The 19,607-nt window shown below is 42.7% G+C and overlaps 1 protein-coding gene across 3 annotated transcripts; it reads right to left on the bottom strand.

Moving 5' to 3' along the window:
* Nucleotides 1-680: 680 nt before the first annotated feature.
* bmal2 (basic helix-loop-helix ARNT like 2) lies at nt 681-19,607 on the bottom strand. Of its 3 annotated transcripts, none has more exons than XM_030366025.1 (18): nt 19,522-19,607; nt 18,804-19,016; nt 12,125-12,193; nt 11,919-11,993; nt 10,988-11,029; nt 10,013-10,170; nt 8,982-9,061; nt 8,703-8,795; nt 8,445-8,562; nt 8,176-8,325; nt 6,706-6,946; nt 6,182-6,288; nt 5,763-5,913; nt 5,586-5,656; nt 4,846-4,957; nt 4,569-4,662; nt 4,391-4,484; nt 681-3,687 (listed from the first exon to the last, which is right to left on the bottom strand). In XM_030366025.1, the coding sequence occupies exons 3-18, from the start codon at nt 12,187-12,189 to the stop codon at nt 3,551-3,553; spliced, it is 1,788 nt and encodes a 595-aa protein (XP_030221885.1). In that variant the 5' UTR covers nt 12,190-12,193; nt 18,804-19,016; nt 19,522-19,607; the 3' UTR covers nt 681-3,550. The 3 variants fall into 3 exon arrangements, with proteins under 3 accessions (XP_030221885.1, XP_030221886.1, XP_030221887.1); XM_030366026.1 differs by having other exon boundaries at nt 18,804-18,959; nt 19,522-19,578; XM_030366027.1 differs by lacking the exon at nt 18,804-19,016.

The following is a 19,607-nucleotide window of genomic DNA, read 5'->3' on the forward strand; positions in this document are numbered from 1 at the left end:
TAGCATTCTGAAAAACTGCTCTTCATATTCGGCTTAGTCTCTGTCTAGAAAGTCATCCAATGGGTTCAGTCTACTAGACATTCATTTATAAACTTCCTGCAATTTAAAACCCAACATTATTCATATGAATTAAGTAAAAAAGGTATTGTGATACATATTTATTTTTCAAAATGAATAATTCAAATTCTTTCAATATTCATGGACATTTTAAAGAGATAAATTGTCTTTTAAAGAATGCTAGGCCCACGGGATTGCACAGAATTGCCAACACAATCAACATGCCAACATATTTGAACTTGTGGCAGTGCTAATGGATATGAGGCCAGGACTGAACAAACTAAATGTGAGTGATGGTCATGAACCTTGAGTCCGACGCCTTAAGAAGGCCTAGAAGGGGCCGGACCCAATCTCTACAGTCCAGCAGTCCCCAGCCCTCAACTGCTTACACTACGCTTCTTCTTACTGCCTTCACCCCCATATCACATTGGACAAATTACTCAAACCTAATCTCATGCAAGGAACTAAGAGGGAGTAGGGGGGAACCACCACTAAGCACAGCTGGTTGGAGATATCATTACAGGGAGAGCAGCCGCAGTCAAAACAATCAGGTTGTGATCTGACTAAGGGCAGGATGGTAAACTGGTTAGTGTGTTTAATTAAGGAGTCAAAACTGGACAGAATAGTATTCCTAGTTTTATCATACTGGATAGCTAGGTTTAATTAATTTACATCATGACATATTCAGAGACAAACTCTCCTTTGGATTGAAGATGTAATCCAAGGCTGAACGGCATTACATTTATACCGTTAAGCACTGGGAAGTCTCTGTTCCAGCTTCTAGGGTCCAACTGATTATATTAGTCTAAATACATGAAAAAAAAGACAAGAGAATCGTTATAAAGCTCATGCAACGTAAATACACTGCGTCCAGGGCATCATGAAAACATACAATATCCTTCCTATACCAAATTTTATTCTGGAAAAAGCTTTAAACAATTTAAAGATGACATATTATACCACTAAATGAACAACGTTTGCTACAGTCCACTGGTAGGCTGGTAGACTGATCTATCCAGCACACATCTAGGTGGATACGCCCACTTGTGATGTCAGAAGAGGCTGATTTTCAAAACGTCTTGTAATGGCTAATCACACTCACACCTGGTGGTATAATATGTCACCTTTAATAAAAAAACATTGTGGGCTCTGATGAAACACAGGCAGGGTTCAGAACTATGTGGACTCAATGAGTTCAGAAGAACAAATCAACAAGGAGATACAAACAGAAACCATTAGGCCTTTAAAACCACTGCCTGTGTCTGTATGGAACATGTCAGTACAGCTGAATCGTTTGATTACTATCAAAGTAGGTAAAACTTGAATTAAGACTCCTGTATCCACTCTTCTAAACAGGGTTCTTTAAACTTTGGGGCCATAGTTGAAACATCTGCCTGAAAAGGCTCTGCAGGAATTGACCAAAGGCACATCAGACACTGAAGCCCTCGTGTGTTTTGCCATCCATCCGTTGGAAGCCTTTTCTCTTCATCATTATGAACTGTTTGAAGGACCCACAGACCCATGGGAGACGAGCCCAGGAGAACATCCACAGGCATAGAAGTGACTCCAACTGTTTCAGGAGAGGTGACAGCATCAGACCCAGGAGGGGTTTTGAAAATATGATACAAGACACATTTTAAATGAGCGGCTAGTTACCTGGTCATAAATTATTTTAAGATTGGAAAAAGATTTGCCAGTTAAGAGACTTAATCTAAAGTTTAATTATAAAGAAAATATGTCAACCCTTAATGTGGACTATTGAAGTATCGAAAGTGATGTTTAATGAGAGTGAGGCTTGGAGGATCAGAGCCGGACCGCTGGGTGCTCAACACCATAGCTACGGTCACAGGAGCAGAAACATCTCTTAACCAGTAAGCAAAGGCTCAAATATAACCACGTGTTTCAGCTGTGGTCTCCAGGTGAAAACCATATCACGTTAGGATGCCTTCCCAAACCATAGAGGGCAGTCCTTCAGATGCATAGAACGAGGATACTATGAAATGACACCGTTTGGAATTTTGCTTTGAGCATTTATTCAATATGGATATATAATATAGTTCCCTGAAATAAAGTTGCAAGCTGGAGGACTTTTCACCATATTTGGCATCAGCAATGATTTGACATTTGCAGCACAAAACTTGCTGCAGTTAAAACTGTTGACGATGGTTGAATAATCACTTTGGTAACTTAAACCTTGATCAACATGTGGCTGTCTAACTTACAATAGCATCCTGCTCTCCAACCAACACAATCCGTCTTTAACCATGCAATACTCGCTGTTGCAAGAATTAAGAGAGAAAGGGTCAAGTATAGAACATCTGGTATCCCTGCATAGTGTAGCCTATAACAACCATTCACACAACTATGGGCTTTCCACAAGCTCGGGAACATAGACCTGACATGCGTCAGACTCACTGCATAATATAACACCAATACAAGAAAAAATTAAGGCAAATAAAAATGTGTTTATCTGATAATATCTATATTTGAAAAAAAAATAAGAATGCATGTGTTAGTAAATTAAGGTTGATTTATATATGGTAATGGATAGTTAAATGAATGAATTCCTTCAAGAAATTCTGATTCATTTGGTCCCTGAGTAACCAGCCTCTGTCCTCAGATGCAGATCCAACAATTTATAATCAGCCATTTTTAGCAAATCTGGAAGTAATAATAATAATTGCATTCCAACTCAAAAAATGCTGTGCTCATATTGCAAGTCTTGGCTTCTTTGAGAATCTGGTGTTGGGTTCAGAGTTATATTAAGTTATTTTTAATGTATATATCTAACATTAGCTCAAGGCAAGTTCCTCCTCCAGTATGTAACACATAACACTTGGTCAACACTTGTCATTACCAGCCCTTCACACTCAGCACTGGACTACGCTGTTGGTCTTTTCTCCAGAGGTCTGCATGCTGAATGACCAAGCTATACACGAGTGAACATTCCCTCAAGAGTGGCTTGCCTTTAGCTCTAAAACCACAAAAGCATACAGCCTCATATTCTCAAGTTGACAAGCAGCTCATTGTGGGGGGGCTGCACAAGTCTGTCCGTCAGATCCTCCTAACGTCTTTCTTTAAAATACCCTATTTCAGTGCAGCTTTAGAAGAAAAATTGCATGGTCCCTCCCCTCTGTTTTTCAAGTGTAGACTGATAGATTAGAGAAGAAGGGAATGTCATCTGGCCCCTAGTTTAGTGTTCATTAGTAGAGATGGGGTTCAAACATACTGCCCTGACCCGGACAGAGAGAGCCGTGGCTAGACCGAGCTGGACGCGGTCTAGGGTCCGGCACTCGCCAGCAAACACAGCTGTACGTTTTCTGAGCCTCCTCCTGTTGCAGGAAGTGGTCCCTTTATTGACATGAATGCTGCCCTGGTGCACAACAGTCCCCTGAATATTACACAGCTTACATGGAGAATCAAAACCAATAAATAAATCCTTTCTTCCCCAGGTCACACGTTTCCATGGCTACGCTCTGAGAGGTAGAAGGTTCTAAAGCGACCAGTGCATCTCTCCAAAGTCCAGGTTTGCGTCGGTCTCCAACAGGCTCATGATGACGGCCATGGCCGCCTCGTCGCTGGTGAGGCCGCCGAGGCCGGGCCCCTCCAGGTCCAGCTGAGGGGCCTCCCCTGAGGACACCAGGAGGAACAACAGGGGTAAGGGCTGGGACATCCAGAGAAACACAGACCACGATAAGCAAGGCCAATGTGAAATGATGTCCATAGATCGATAGATTAATTCTAAATATCCTTATAAAGAGTCTACTTCAGGGTCATTACATTAAAGTTTATGTCAGGAACAAACCAGGTCAAAGTGTCCTTTTATTGGAAGATAATGTTTGGCGGGTTGGTGCAGTGGCTGAGGTAAAACAAAGGTTTCTTACCACCCAGCGAACCAGTTTCCAATAACAGTTACGGGACACCCCATCAATTTAGCTTATACCTCTGTTATCGACAATAATAAAATGACGTTGTTACTTTCATATCCAACAAAGTTTTTTTTAAGTATTTCAGTCTGCTGACACTGATATGTTATTTCTCAGTGCTGTGGGAATACTGTCCTTGGGATGTCAAGGAGACATCTGTATTTGACCGTTCAACACCCATAGAACCAAGACCATTTACCATTCTTTACAACGAGGGGCTTAGAACAGCCCTAGTGAAGCACCAAGACCATTTACCATTCTTTACAACGAGGGGCTTAGAACAGCCCTAGTGAAGCACCAAGACCATTTACCATTCTTTACAGGGGCTGTTTTTAATTCTTGGTCGAATCGCTCTCAGAATAATAGTTTTAATAGTAGCATACAGTATATCATTTTGATGACCGTACCCATGGGGGACTCTCGCCTTGGATGGGGCGTGTCCTGTGGCTCGTCTTCAGAGCTCCCCGGTAACTCCATGTCCGTCGCCTCGCCGTTGGACCCCTGCGGCACCCCACACCATGAAGGAGAAGGATTAATAACGAGCGAGCGAGCGAGCGAGCGAGTGAGTGAGTGAGTGAGTCTTACATTAGCGCGGGGCCCCTGACTGGGGCCCTGGGGGGACCGGTCCTGCAGCAGGCTGAAGGGGCTAGCCTTGCCACTGGAAGGGGAGGAGTTTATCCTGGGGCAGAGGCAGTCATGTGTATGTCGTTATGATACATTACGTATGTGCTGTTATAAGCAGTATAAACGCATTCTTCCATTAGCTGTCGATGTGCATTAAGCAAGTTCCATTAACTAAAGAATTCAATGCACAGGAAAAAACAATATAAGAAAATAATCAATGATCTTGGGTTAATTTCACCTGTTGTAATCCAGAAGTTCAATTGCGATCTGAGTTCCGATACTTCCTGCGTAGATCATGGTGCCTGGTTTACAGGACATCCCTGGGATTATCGGATGGGACTTTTGGCCACCTTGAAAAAAATAAATATATATCAGGGTTGTCAATCGAAATCAATCTGCTTAATTACATTATAACGCTGTCAGCAATCTTGTTTGATAGCAATGTAAAGATTGTCTTGGATAGCCCCCAAATAAAGATATTTCCAATTAAAAGTGTTTGTACAGCCACGGTCTGTATGTTTCTGTCTTGTTGTCCCTCTGTCATCATTTGCAGGAACCAGTCAGTCATCCACATCATCATACCGCCTTCACCCTTTAGGTCCTCTGGATCCACCAATCAGCTCATCCACCTCGTCGGTTACCAGCAAAGGGAGGCCTGCCACAACACTATAACAAGTTCTGCAAGGCTCTCGCTCTCCCTTTGACCTGCCAAATGTGAGCCTGTTTGTGTTCTCTGGAGTTTTTGGATAGGATTGACAGATCCTATATAGATCTGTCTGTCTGTCTGTCTGATGGATGGTTGGATGGATAGATGGATGGATTTCCGTCAGTCCGTCCATCTATCTGACAGTTAAAGGACAAGGAGGGACTCATGGGGAACATGAGGAGGTCACCTGAATGACACAAGATGGTCACACTACCCAGAGTCTCTGGTTCTCATCACATCATGGTGGCCTTTAAAGAGCCTTTGTTTCCCACCTTCAGAAGTCTTTGAGTCACTGGACTGGTCCGCCTCTGCCCCTCTCTGACTGGACCCATCCTGCTTCGGCCTGCTCAGCATCACAGGGGGCAAAGGAGTATTGAAATAGTATCAAAATTAGAATAAAATAATGATTCATGTTATTCATGAGGAAAACAAAGTACACCAGGACTTACAATAAAACCGTGTTGGTCGACACGATGTATTCCACTTCTTTGGTCCAGGGATTAACAAAACTGAACCACTGACTTTGTAGAGTGACAAAGGAGCCATGTTTGGTTTTGAACTGATAGCAATTTGTTTCGATCTTTTCTTTACTCCGCAGAACTAAAGGGGAAAGAAAGGAAACAGCAATGCCAAGGTTAGAAGCTGGGAAAAGGTTTTTCCGAAACTGCGACAGAGCTTTCTATCAGGGGCCTGGTAGAAAGCTCAGAGAGTACAGCCACAGCGCCATCAGGGACGGGCCAGAACCCCACACACACACACACACACACACACACACACACACACACACACACACACACACACACACACACACACACACACACACACACACACACACACACACACACACACACACACACACACAGCTTGCCTTCCCTATGGCGTTCAGATAGGTGGAGGAGGTCGTCTTGGTGGACATACTCGTAGCACGAGGTCCCGAGGAGTTCCTGCGGCAGGTAGCCCAGCACTGTGGTTGCCCTGCAGAAGAACCGTCACAACGTAAAGATAAGGCATCGATTCAGGCCCATGTGATCCTAGGACGAGCTGCCTAGCATAGGATTGTTTTCATGACAATGATTATGCTTTACATTTTTTAAATTAAAATAATTTTGTTCGAAATTATCTGTCATTTAGGTGACCTTGGGTGTCTTGAAAGGCGCCTCTAAATTAAATGTATTATTATTTAAATGATTTTGAAAATCTCTTTACTCAAAAAGGACCCGTTTTTCCACTGTAGGAATTCAATATTTGACAGAAGAAAACAAATAAAACATTACTTTTAATACGTGCCTACAGTCTTTCACCCACAACCACCCACCCACCCACCACACCCATCCAACCTTAATTCTGGAAAGCCATACATAAAGGGTATAAAAATCCCCCCAGGAGCGTTACCTTTGATCAACAAAGGTGAACTTCCCATCCATGGCGTAGCGAGTGATGAACTCGGTGGGCTTGACCTGCACCCCCCCGTTGGCCTGGGGGGCGCTGGGGGCGTGGACCCGGCCAACCGCCACCAGGCAGTTGAAGGGAGAGCCCTCCTTGTCGGTGTCCCCCTCTCCCTCCACCCCAAGGGTGCCGCTGGGCCAGCAACGCAGGTAGCCCGTGCAGTGCACAGTGCAGAACCGCTGGCTCTCTGGGGACAGAACCACCAGAGGGGAAGGGGACATCATCATTATCATCATCATCATCATCATCAGCAGATTTTCCCACTAGGTGCAGTAGTGGCCTTGGGGTGCACCTGTTTTACGCCGTGGTCCGGCAGTCAGGATGTTCTCTTCATCATCATTCTCCTGGCCTGCTGGACATCCATATCCAGCAGCCTGTCTAACCCAGTCCAAATCCTTCTTGGCGTTATCAAATATAACCTCTTACTGTAGATCGCTAATGTCCAGTCTACATACATGACCGACATATTTAAGATGTTGTAGGTAGCAAAAGTCAAGTATTGGGTGACGCAGGCCCATGAGAGCTGTAGTTCACTGAGAGCACCGCCATTTAAACTAACGTGTTCAGAACCAGAGAGGGCCACACATTGTATTCATGTGACAGGCACAGACCGGAAGGCCAGTGGATTGGATAGACCTGCGACCAATCAGAGCAACACAGACACAAAACACTAGGGCTGGGTAAAAATATTGATAGCAGACGCTATGCACAATGAAATGGTTAATTCATTTTGAAATGGTTAATTCTAAATAATACTTAGGTATTTTTGTCATCTGCACGTATTATTGAATCCATATCGAAGCAATTGGATCAATATCAAATCGAAATCGAATCGAATCAAGACCTAAATAATCAAATATAAATGAATTGTGAGGTACCTGGCATTACCCAGCCCCATAAAACACGTAGCGCTGAGCTGTGTTGGTACCAAACAAAACACCCCTCTCTTATCATCTAACATTTTAAGTGCCCTTGCTTGAGAGAAAGTATACCATTCAGCTCATTTAACTCTTCATCACAATCAGAACATTCCAGATCAGTGGCAGCCATCTTGGTCATCTTCAGTAGTCATCGTCTAAAACCCGCCCCATATGAGATAAATGCTCGTTATTGGCATCGTTATTACGAACACACTTGATAATAATAACACTTACCAATTATCATATCAGCGGCATAAAATAACTGCTGCAGTGGCTGCCTGGACCAACTATAAGCTCAGTATATTTAACGACATATTTTGGATCTTTTATGTCCTGTATTTAAAGAGTTCCTTTGGATTCATGGCAACAAGTGAAATACTATTAATCACTTGGGCGTGTGTTACCTCACACATTGATGAGCAGATTAAAACAATGTACATGGAGGTGAATATCAGACCGTCCTCAACAAAGTTCTCCGGACGACGAGTCCTCCCACCTTTCCTTTTGGACGGGCCCGGCTGGAACTCGTTCTCCTCCACCTTCACGGAGACCTTGTTGTACTTCATGCGACAGAAGAAGGAGCGGCGGGCTCCGGAGCCCAGCCTGTTTGCGCCGGCTGGGAGGTCAGCCGGCACCTGCAGCCCGGCTGGAGAGAAACAACAAACACCTGGGTCAGGACTGGAGAGCCTTGAGCCAGAGCCTGGAGGTCCATCGCGGACAACCCGTTACCCCACAGTCCGCAGAACTAACACCCAAACAACTTACTTTTAGCGTCTATGAGGCGCTCGCGAGGGTACAGCTCCGAGGCGGAGAGCTGCTCCTTCACCTTCCCCATGTCTTTAGGATGAACGTAGTCAAACAGACTCTGGCCAATCAACTCCGCCTGGAGGGGGGCAACAACAACGCTTTAGCCCCTCCCATCTTTTTAGGATCATAGCTCCGAGATGCGTGAAGATATCGAGAATACAACGTGATGGTATTATAGCTGGTTCAGTAAGGAACACACTTAGGCGCAGGTGTTACCCGACTATAGTTGAGGATCTTGGTGATGGATTCAGAGACGAAGACTATCTTTCCACGGTCACAGCCTACCACAAACAGAAAGCCATCGGCAGCCTGCAGAGAAAAGGCACCAAAGAAGAGCAAGAACGTTAAAACAAAAGCAGATGACGGCTCCCCGGTATGTCCTCCCTTGAGAATGGAGGGGCAACAAAAAAGGCACATAAATACGTAATAAAAAGCTCATCTTTAAAACTGAAATAATACTAATAGTAAAATGTGTGTGTGAAAACCATCTTCTACCTTGAGCACAAGCTGTTTGAATTCCTCATCAGGGAGGAATGAAGGCTTATAGGTAGTTTCAGAAAACGAAGAAGAGGAACCTGCAGGAACCAGAGATGAAGAGGATTGTAGTTAGCAAGTAGCCTGCACTCATCTAGACCGATGAGGTTCTGATGAGAAGATACAAGCATGGGCCGAATGTGTAGAGTGAACATCAGCAGCCTCAATTAACAGTGTGACTTTCCATAAAACCAATGATAGACAAACCCCTCTTTTCTAGTTTGTCCTATCATGGTCTTATTCGGCGTCCCCTTATTGAAAACAGTTTTCCAATTCATCTGGACTATTAAGGCGAGAAGCTTGCATCTAAGATGTGTTCCCGCTATATTCAAATGAAGAAGAGCAAATGTGGATTGCAAATTTATTTTGCAATTTGGAAACATTATATTCAGGCACAGTGAGAGAATTCTAAATATAATGGAACATAATACAGTAAGGCTCTCAGGCACGCGCTCAAGAAAAGGAACTGCTATCAAAAAGGCTGTGTTCTTCATATTGAAGGGGATGTATACTATAGCCTGCTTTCGCCTCGAATCTATGCCTCTGGCTTCCGTGGAAATGCAACTGCTCCAAAAAGGAGGTCATAGCAGGCCATCAATTGTGCAAAGGCAAATAATGCTGCAGTCAGAATTACCCATGGATCGTTGTTAGTTAAAAAGCGCCAGGGAAGCGCACGCATAGCTGAACTAGACTCATGTTATAGCATTAGGCTCCGTGCCCAGCTGAACTAGACTCATTATATAGCATTAGGCTCCATGCACAGCTGAACTAGACTCATTACATAGCATTAGGCTCCGTGCCCAGCTGAACTAGACTCATTATATAGCATCAGGCTCCATGCACAGCTGAACTAGACTCGTGTTATAGCATTAGGCTCCGTGCCAAGCTGAACTAGACTCATGTTATAGCATTAGGTGCCATGCCAGGCTCCTGCACCTTGGATGAAGGACTTTCTGTGAACTAACTGAAGAGAGTGTGATGTTTGTGGATACCTTTGAGAGACTTGAGATGCTGCACGGCCATTCGAAGAACAGTGAGTTTATCCAGCCGGCGAGACATGGGATGACAGGATGGGATCATGGCTGACAGCTCGTCAATCAGATTGTTCATCTTGTCTCTCCTGCGCTTTTCGATCTGGCTGTGGGGCTCCCTGCAGACACGGAAAGAAGAAAAGATTCAGCCGAGCAGTAGTGAAGGAACTGTGGGCTGATGGAAATGGTTCGGTTGGAGCGAGGTTTGGCGAGAGTCTCGGTCAGAAGGCAGTGATATGGAGTTATGAATAAGAGCAGGGAGAAGGCAGGGTTTGATGCAACACCAGTGGGTTTTTTATTTCCTTATTCTTCAAGTTGATTTTGATACTTCATTTTGCATTATTTATTATTATAAAATATTATTATTTTATGCATATTTCATTCACGTTTGTGTGGTTAACTGTGAAGACGCACACAGGATGCCTGAGCGTGCCGGCAGAGAGTGCAAAGGATGAGCCAAAGGGTGCGCAAACATTTTATAGTCTTCCGCCCCTCCCCCAACAACGGGGTTGGCTTAGCTCAGGAGGTAGAGCAGTTGTCTTGTAACCGAAAGGTTGGTAGTTTGATCCCCAGCTCCTCCTAGCTGAGTGTTGATGTGTCCCTGAGCAAGACACTTAACCCTTACTGCTCCTGACGTCGCCTTGCAGGGTTGACTCTGCCGTCGGTGTCTCGGTGTCTGTCTTCTTAACTGATAACTGTCGCTTTGGATAAAAGCGTCTGCTAAATGCCCTAATTGTAATTGGGTGGGCGTGGTCAGGTGGCAAAAGTATCCTCCTGTTTCAGACTGGCAGGTTCAACACATTCATTCCCGAAATGAATTGAAAGAATGAAAAAGGAAATGAAATGGAAGGAGTCTTTTCAAGTGGGAACTACTGAAACCTACAGATTGCTTTTCGAAACTAGATGTTTGGAATGAGGCAGCTGTAGCACACACACCTGAAGCACTGTATCTTCACCTTCTGGTCCTCTCCGTTGAACCTGCACACAAACATCATTCATGTTGTTAGAGAGACGCCGCGGTCACACTACATGCGTCCGTGAACGGATGGCCGAGGGAGTGTCTGAAGTATAGGGGACTAGTCTTTGTAGATGAAGCCTGCTGCCAATCAAATCGCTTCCCAATAACAAAGCCGATGTGTGGATATAAATACAGAAGATGACACAAACAACAGGTGACTAAAAACAATCCTATCGATTCCACATTCTTTAAAAAAACATAACAGCCGGATATTTCCTGCTTCTTCCTGCTTGTTACTGGATCCAGTAGGACCAGGATCCAGTAAAATGGATCCAGTAGTCGCGTGGAGTGTATTTGCATAACCGCAATCTGATTGTCCGACGGATCCGTCGCTGCCTGAAAAGTTCTCAACTTTTTGACACAGGCAACGGAGCCGACAGAATGGACGGACCAACAATCCATTTTGAGAGCGTCCCATGCAAAGTCAATGAGATTCGTTGACGGCAGAGGTAGTGGGAATTGGTGATCGACCGATATTATCGGCCGATATTTGTGTTTTTACGTGTATCATTATCGGCCGATTAATATTATATACTTTCTTCGGCATGATTTACAGACAGTTTTTTTTAAATTGAGACATTGTAACATTTGTTATCATCAGTGTCATTTTTATGATGTTAAATGAGGGAGGCTTAGCCTGGATATCCAGACCCACATCTAGAAAACTGTAGGGTATGGCAACGAGTAATGAAAATAGCCCAATAGCCCAACCCTAACCCTCCATATCGGTCAATCCCTAGTGTGAATGCGCCCTGAGTGTCTAGAGTCAGACTCATCTACCAATACTTTTCTGAACATCACAGCAGTACACACTAGATCTGATCTGGTCGGCCCTGAAAGCCACTTTACCCTTCTTCTTCTTCTTCATCTTCTTCTTCTTCATCCTCCATATCCGCATCAGGAATAGAGGCTGATTTGGAGTCCCTGCGATACAAGTACGGCGAGTCCATTTTGATAAACTGACACATCCTTGTGCAGACAAATACCACAGATATTATTACAACCTGAAATAACCATGCAGGTGATGGCTGTGGAAACCGATCCATGTTACTCACTGGTTGTCTGTGCTGCCCTTCCGCTTCCTTGGCGTCTCCATGCCAGCAGCAAGACTGGGGGTCATTGAACTGGGCAGAGAGACAGAGTGGAGATGGCTCTCAACCACATGCTCACAAACACACACAATCATAGGACGAAAAATACACTTGTAGTCCAGCGGAACTCCTCTTTTAAAGAATCACTGGAACATTTTATAAATCAACGTTTAACATGCAAAATGAATTATATTGACAATCTCTGTATGTTATACACTGGACTGCCATCCACCAAATCAGTTTTAATGGTGACTATATTAACCGCATGAAACCAAACCATATAAAACCATTGAATCCGTCTCTCACCTCAATCTAAACGGTGACCATTATTGGAGTTAGAAATTGATCTATATAGGCCTATGTCTTTTCACCCAGTGACCCAAATAGCCATCATGGGATCAGCAACAACCTGATTTCTAATCCTATTTCCCCCTAAAGATCTATGAGGAGTTTCTATTACAGGAGTTTGGCCTAAGGAATTACATGATTAGGTCACCCACACAGCGCGCAAACCCCCACAATCCACCTCTCTGTTTGATAACATCTTCTGGTCCACATGTTGCACTCATAATACCAGTTCTTACATGACCAAATGCTCCAGTGCATTACACCTCATTCTAAGGTTTTATACAATATATTATATTCAGTAAATGGTGTGCGTTCATGTTAACCACTTGTGTAAGTTCAATAAGACATGCATACACTGTTGAATGCGGGATAGAAGGCAATGACAAAGTAATAACATGTTCAAACATAAGGTATCAAGCGGGCTGTGTCCCTGGTAGGGACACTTAACCCTTCTTCAACTCAACACAGACCACAATCTCTACCCAGACTAAACTAACCTCCCTAGGTCAAAATTAATAGATTAATTTACGAGTAGTGGATTAACAGCATCAATGCTCAACACGCTGAATCCTCTGACCCACAATGAAGAGGCAAATCAACCATTATGCATTATGAGCCTTACCACTAGAACGGCTTATCGTTTCCATACTCATAGTTCAAATATATCAAGCACTAGTGATAGTGGCATCCTGAACACTGTCTACTATTAAAGATCCCATGGCATGAAAATTTCACTTTCTGAGGTTTTCTAAGATTAATGAGTTCTCCTAGCCTACCTATGCTCCCCCAGTTGCTACATTTCATTTCATTTTATTTAACCAGGAGAAAAACCGATTGAGATTAAAAATCTCTTTTTCAAAGGTGACCTGGCCCAGACAGGCAGCAGCACAATGAACCACAGTTACAGACAAAGATACAGGGACAAAAATTTAAATAGCACTAAAATAAATCAAATCAATTCACACTGCAGCAATCTTAAAAGACCCATTTCTGTAACCGGGAAACAAAAACCTATTCAAAACACTGACATCTTAGAGAGTCTAGCTCAATTTCCTTCATTTTCAACTTAAAAGCATTTAACAAAATTAAGGTCTTTCTGTAGCGTATTCCACACAGTGGGGGCAGAGTATACAAAGCCTTTTTACCCTGTTCTGTCCGCATGTTGGGGACAGAAAGCAACACCAAGTCCTGTGAACGTAAAAAGTGTGGACCAGCATTTTTTTGCATGATAAGGGAGTATATATAGCTAGGTAGCACACCAAGTATTGCCTTATAAATAAATATGCAGTAGTGACTGAGCCTACGAGTGGACAAAGCAGGCCATCCTACCTGAGAGTACAACTGGCAGTGGTGAGTCCGAGCCTTACAGTTTGGAATGAATCTCAGGGATGAAAGGTACGCCGAATCAATCATATTAAGACACTGAACAGAGGTATGCATTTACAACAAATCACCATAGTCCAAGACAGATAAAAAAGTAGCAGCCACAAGTCGCTTTTTTACATTGAAAGACAAATACATCTTAATTCGAAAATAAAAACCCAACTTTAGCCTCAGCTTTTAAACCAAATAGAGCACATGGGTCTTAAAGGTGAGGGAGTCTTCAATTAGAAAACCCAGGTATCTATAAGACGTAACCACCTGTATTACACTACCCTCCAGAGTGACCACAGAGGGGACATTTTGTGGTCTAGCTCTAGAACTAGTAAACAACATGAGTTTGGTCTCATCTGCATTAAGAACAAGTTTCAGCTGAAGGGTATTTTGGACAAAAACAAAAGCATTCCGCAAGTACATTAGCTTGTTTAAGAGTTGGTGCAAAGCAATAAATAACCGTGTCATCATCATAAAAATGGAAATTAGCATCAACACGTTTTATCAATATCAGTGTTTCCCCCAGTACTGTGTTTTTAAGGCGGCCTCCTTAACAACAATAGGGCCCCGCCTTGACTACCAATGTATATTAAAAAAAAAGAATAATATATATATATTTTTTTTTTCTTTTTATTATTATGCATTAACAAAGTAGAAAACTCTCGTAGGGAGGGAAAACATACTTCCATCAGGTGTAAAAAATAAAGATCAATAATGCATCAGTAATACTGTTACAACAATGGTCATGCTTTAAGGCTTTTTGAATGGAATGGAAACGGACACCCCCCCGCTCCTTGACCACCTTGACTAAGACATTTTCTGGGGGAAACACTGAATATTATTTATGTAAATGGTGAATAAAAGTAAACCTAAAACCGAACCCTGTGGTACACCCTTGAAGATTGATAAATTATTTGAGTAGAGACCGTCATGTTTAATGCACTAGGTCCTATCACTGAGGTAGTTCTGGAACCAAGAGACTGCTTGCTCTGAAAGTCCTGAGTTTAGGAGCCTGCTTTTTAGAACATCATGATCTACTGTGTTGAAAGCTTTGGACAAATCAATAAACAGTGATGCACAGTGTTGTTTCTTATCATGTGCAACAGATATGTCATTAATCACCTTCAGTGCAGCTGTGGTAGTGTTATGTTTTTTTCTAAAACCTGATTGAAATTCAGACATGATGGCATTGGACTGAAGAAAATCTTTGAGTTGATCACTCACCAGAGATTCTAGAATTTTTGCCAGTACTGGCAGATTGGATAATGGCCTGTAGTTGTTTCATTTGGATGGGTCACCTCCTTTTAATAAAGGGAGAACAAATGCAGATTTCCATATGCCAGGAATTTCATTATTTATCCACGTGAGGTTAAAAAGATAAGTAAGAGGTCCTGCTATAAAACCAGCAGCAATTTTTAAAAAGTATGTCTCAACAAGATCAGGCCCTGGAGGTTTTCCAGGATTTAAAGCTTTTAGGGCTTTATGAACTGTTTAGTGAATGGCGTAAAATTAAAAAGGCCTGCAGAAACTGGAACATCAGTACAGGGCTTCACAGTTGCAGAGCAAGTGGTATCAAACAGAGAGCCAGACAAAATAAAATGCTCATTAAAACATTTCAATATCTCCATTTTGTCACTAACAGCAACAGAATCCTTCATAATAAAAGCTGGTAAAACATGAGAATCTTTGCTCACAGAAAGGGAATTTATGGCTTCCAAAAATTTCCTTGGGTCATTTAGGTTTTCGGTAGTGACAGAGAGATAGTAATCAGATTTAGCTTGCTTAATCAAAGAGGAGCATCTATTTCTTAGTTTTATAAAATCAAGCCAGTCGGAGGAAACTCCAGTTTTCCTTGCCTTAGCTCAAGCCGAGTTACGTTGCTGAATAATGTCTGCTAACTCTGGGGAAAACCAGGGATTATCACAACCCTTTACTTTAAATCTCTTGAATGGGACATGTCTATTTATGATTTGGGTAAAACCATCATTAAAAATGTCGAGGCTGACTATACATCAGGGACTGGCGTGATTTATTGCTACAATATATATATATATTTTTTTTTTTTTTTTTTTTTTATTATGCATTAACAAAGTGGAAAACTCTCGTAGGGAAAGAAAACATACTTCCATCGGGTGTAAAAAATAAAGATCAATAATGCATCGGTAATACAGCGGTAATAAAGTAACATTTACTGGGGGAAACACTGCTTAACCAATTCCACATTCAGTGCCAGAAATTCCACTTGCTTGCTAATTGATTCAGATACAATTACCTTAACATGAAATTTCGACTTTACATAAATAGCAACACGTCCACTTTTCTTTGGTCTGACAGCACGATACACATTGTAGCCATCAATACCAATATCATTATCAGCATTGATTTTTTCAGCCAAGTTTCAGATGTTACAACAATGTCGGCATCTGTTGATTTAACCCCATATTATGATTTGCTTTATTTCAGGACGAATATTAAAAAGATAAAAATGTGTTAGCAAAAACAGACAACACCGACATGGACTGGCATGCTGCCGTCTTGCATTCTGCTCCGCCTTTGAAAAAACGAAATTCAGACTTGCCGTTTTGGAATTTTCCCCGTATGTCGTCATAAGGGGAGATGCCACCTCCCATTTTTCTGCCTTGCCAGCCCAGAGATGTTGGCCCGCCAACAGTGTGTTTACACTAACTGTAACGCAAGTGTTGTACACTTCTTTGTTATTTGGATAACCGTTCTCCTGTTGCTGTTATGGTGCATAACACGTCGGACTCTCGTCTCTGGTATTTCCACAACGATACTCGTAGCGGGGGTTATTTCAGCCATGGTTGAGAAGGAATTGGGGGAAAGGAACTTTGGCTTGGACTCCCTGAAGTACATGAACCACGAAATGGACGAGAAAAGGTTTTTTGCCCGCGAATGTCTCCCGCTTGAGTCCTGCATCCTGCTGCCGAGGGATCACCGCCTCGGCGCTGCCTGCTGCAGGAGGCGGTGGTGCCTAAGCGCTGCCCGCTGTCGAGGCGGTGGTCCCTCAGCAGCGAGGCTCCGACGGAAGACAATCGCGGTCAATAATCATGGGAAACAATCCCTTTTTCCTCCATGTCTATGTCTCTGTATAATATGATATTATTTAGATATAGAGCTCCAGGACTTAGGACGGAGAACCTGGAGTGTTCTAGAATATTTACAGAACACGGCCAAAGGCTATGTGCGCCTCGCCATTGTGATACATCCACTGTAAACAGAGCGCATGGTACCGTGGCCGCATGCTGCTCAGGGCCACACCCCCACCCTCCTCCTTGACCCGCTTCTCACCTCCTCATTTGCATCAAAGCTACAGACACCGAAACGGCACGTTTGGGGAAAGCTCAATGTGAGACTGGCTAATAGTGGCTGTAATTCTGCACCACGGCTGAATTTCGGGAATGTCTTCAAATACTGTGTTTGAGGCCCACTAATATCTATATTAAAGCGTCCATATATTAAAGCGTCCATAAAGTAGCATGCCATGGGACTTTTAATTATTAAACATATCTGCTCTAAATGATGCCTTTCATTTTAAGGCATGTCAACAAAGTCAGTGTCACCGTTTTGCATGTTGCAAGAATAGAGGGAAAGATCTACCAAACAACTAGAACGGCCATTCCCAACTTGATCTACATTTTACATAAGTCACACATAATATAACCAGAAACTGACATGAATGAAATAACGCTGATTTCTTTAACCAAGATACAATAAAATCTAACTAATCCATTATGAGCTGAGTATGAGTTGATAATGTGAATGACCATTATCCTCAAACGATTACGCCTATCGGTGACCATTAAGCAATCATTTAACTAGATCAGCTCTAGAGAATAGTAAGAATTTGAAAGCAAGCAAATGAGACCATTCTCTCAATAACTCGTTCAACGTTGGTTAAGCCATCAAGCGTTCATCATGAAAAACATGTGGATTATAAAGTAGACTTTACTGGTATATAAACAGCAGATTGAGAGCAGACTGTAATGGTACATAAAAATCAGCACCCTGTACTGGTATATAAAACACAGACTATACTGGTATATAGTGGATCATATTATAGACTGTATATAAACAGCAGACTCTACTGGTATATTCCACAGACTGTGGAATATAGTGAATCATAATGCAGACTGTACTGGTATATAAGAAGACTGTACTCAGTGTTTCCCACACATTGACAAGACTATGGCGCTCCGCCATAATCAAATTTCAGCCACCATAGATTCAATATCCAAAAAAAGGAAATGCACAGCTCAGCACTGTGTTTTTGTCTTTTTGGTTTTCATGTTTTCTTAAATGCTTTCTGAAAACTCCTCAACCCCATTTAGTATGACCCATTACATTGTGTCATCGACATTCATATCAGTACCACCTGTTTGTAAGTAATATGTAAGTAATTGAAAATTCACCAGATTGATGCATTTAAATTAAATCTATTCAACTGGTACTGGTATATAAATAGCAGACTTTACTGGTATACATACAGTAGTCTTTACTGGTAGATAAACAGTACACTCTACTGGTATATAAATAGCAGACTTCATTGGTATATAAACAGCAGCCTGTACTGGTATATAGTGGATCATAAAGCATACTTTACTGGTATATAGTGGATCATAAAGTAGACTGTACTGGTATATATACAGTAGATGTAATGGTATATAGTGGATCATAAAGCAGACTCTACTGATGTTTAATATCAAGTTATACCAAGGTTGTCGACCCCTTTTCATTTCAGAATCACGGTACATCACTGAAAGTCAAACCATGAGATCATGTTTTACAAACTGATGTTATGACTTAAGTTTCCGGACAGAACGCGTTACATGACAGCGGGCCTGGAGCTGTAACGCGTAACGCTAGGTATGCTAAGCTAACGAGCTGAACTTAAGACCATTACCTTCCGTTCCTCTCCTGTAGGATCACACCGTGGTCAGGGTCCACCTTATAAAGACCCGGTCCAGGGGCTGGTATTCCTGGTAGTCCTGGTGCAGCTCGACCAAGGCAGTGTGTCTCAGACCCCCAGCTCCAGGCTCTGCTCCACTGATCTACTGACCTACTTCCACAGCCAGTGTTGCCAGATCGGATTGGCAATTTCTAGCCCAACTATAGACTAAACAGCGCCCAATCAACCAACAACCCACCCGATAGAACCGATTAATCATATACTTCTGCAATGGCAACTACACGAATACACACCTAAGCGCAACCTAATTATTAACTATGTCGTTATGTGGTATACAAGAAGGAACCTCACATCTATCTCTCAGACACACAAACCTCACACGGTCTATAAAGGACACACTGTCAGTCAATAATATTACATTAATACACAACACACAAAATAGGCATGTAAAAGACCAATGGTGAGCACAATAAACACCTGAATGCGACCGAATGGACGTAATAACTTTTAAGTTACACACAGACAGACGCGCGCGCGATTGGGCGACTGCCCAATCTGGCAACACTATCCACAACACATCCCCTGCAGACATTCCTGCCTCTTTAAAGGGCAAATACATTTAAGCAACCATAGAAAAAATTATGAGAGATGAGTGTTCACACAGCAGAAATAGTAACAGAAGTGAAGTATGAATGAACCGGATAAAGGTTACCTGCTCGGTCGCAGTTCGCTCGGTCACCGCAGCCCGCCGCTGAGGATTCCTCTGTAACGAACGAACCCGTTGACCTACAATGTCAC

This window comes from Gadus morhua, chromosome 9 (assembly GCF_902167405.1).
Source record: "Gadus morhua chromosome 9, gadMor3.0, whole genome shotgun sequence".
NCBI lineage: Eukaryota > Metazoa > Chordata > Actinopteri > Gadiformes > Gadidae > Gadus > Gadus morhua.

Excerpts from the sequence above, each read along its gene's own strand:
- bmal2 (XM_030366027.1), bottom strand. The coding sequence starts at position 12,189 with ATGACCCCCAGTCTTGCTGCTGGCATGGAGACGCCAAGGAAGCGGAAG. Across the intron at positions 11,030-11,918 it reads GATGAAGAAGAAGAAGAAGG|GTTCAACGGAGAGGACCAGA; the intron begins GTAAAGTGGCTT and ends GTTTGTGTGCAG. Across the intron at positions 5,657-5,762 it reads TCGACCAACACGGTTTTATT|GCCGAAGCAGGATGGGTCCA; the intron begins GTAAGTCCTGGT and ends GATGCTGAGCAG.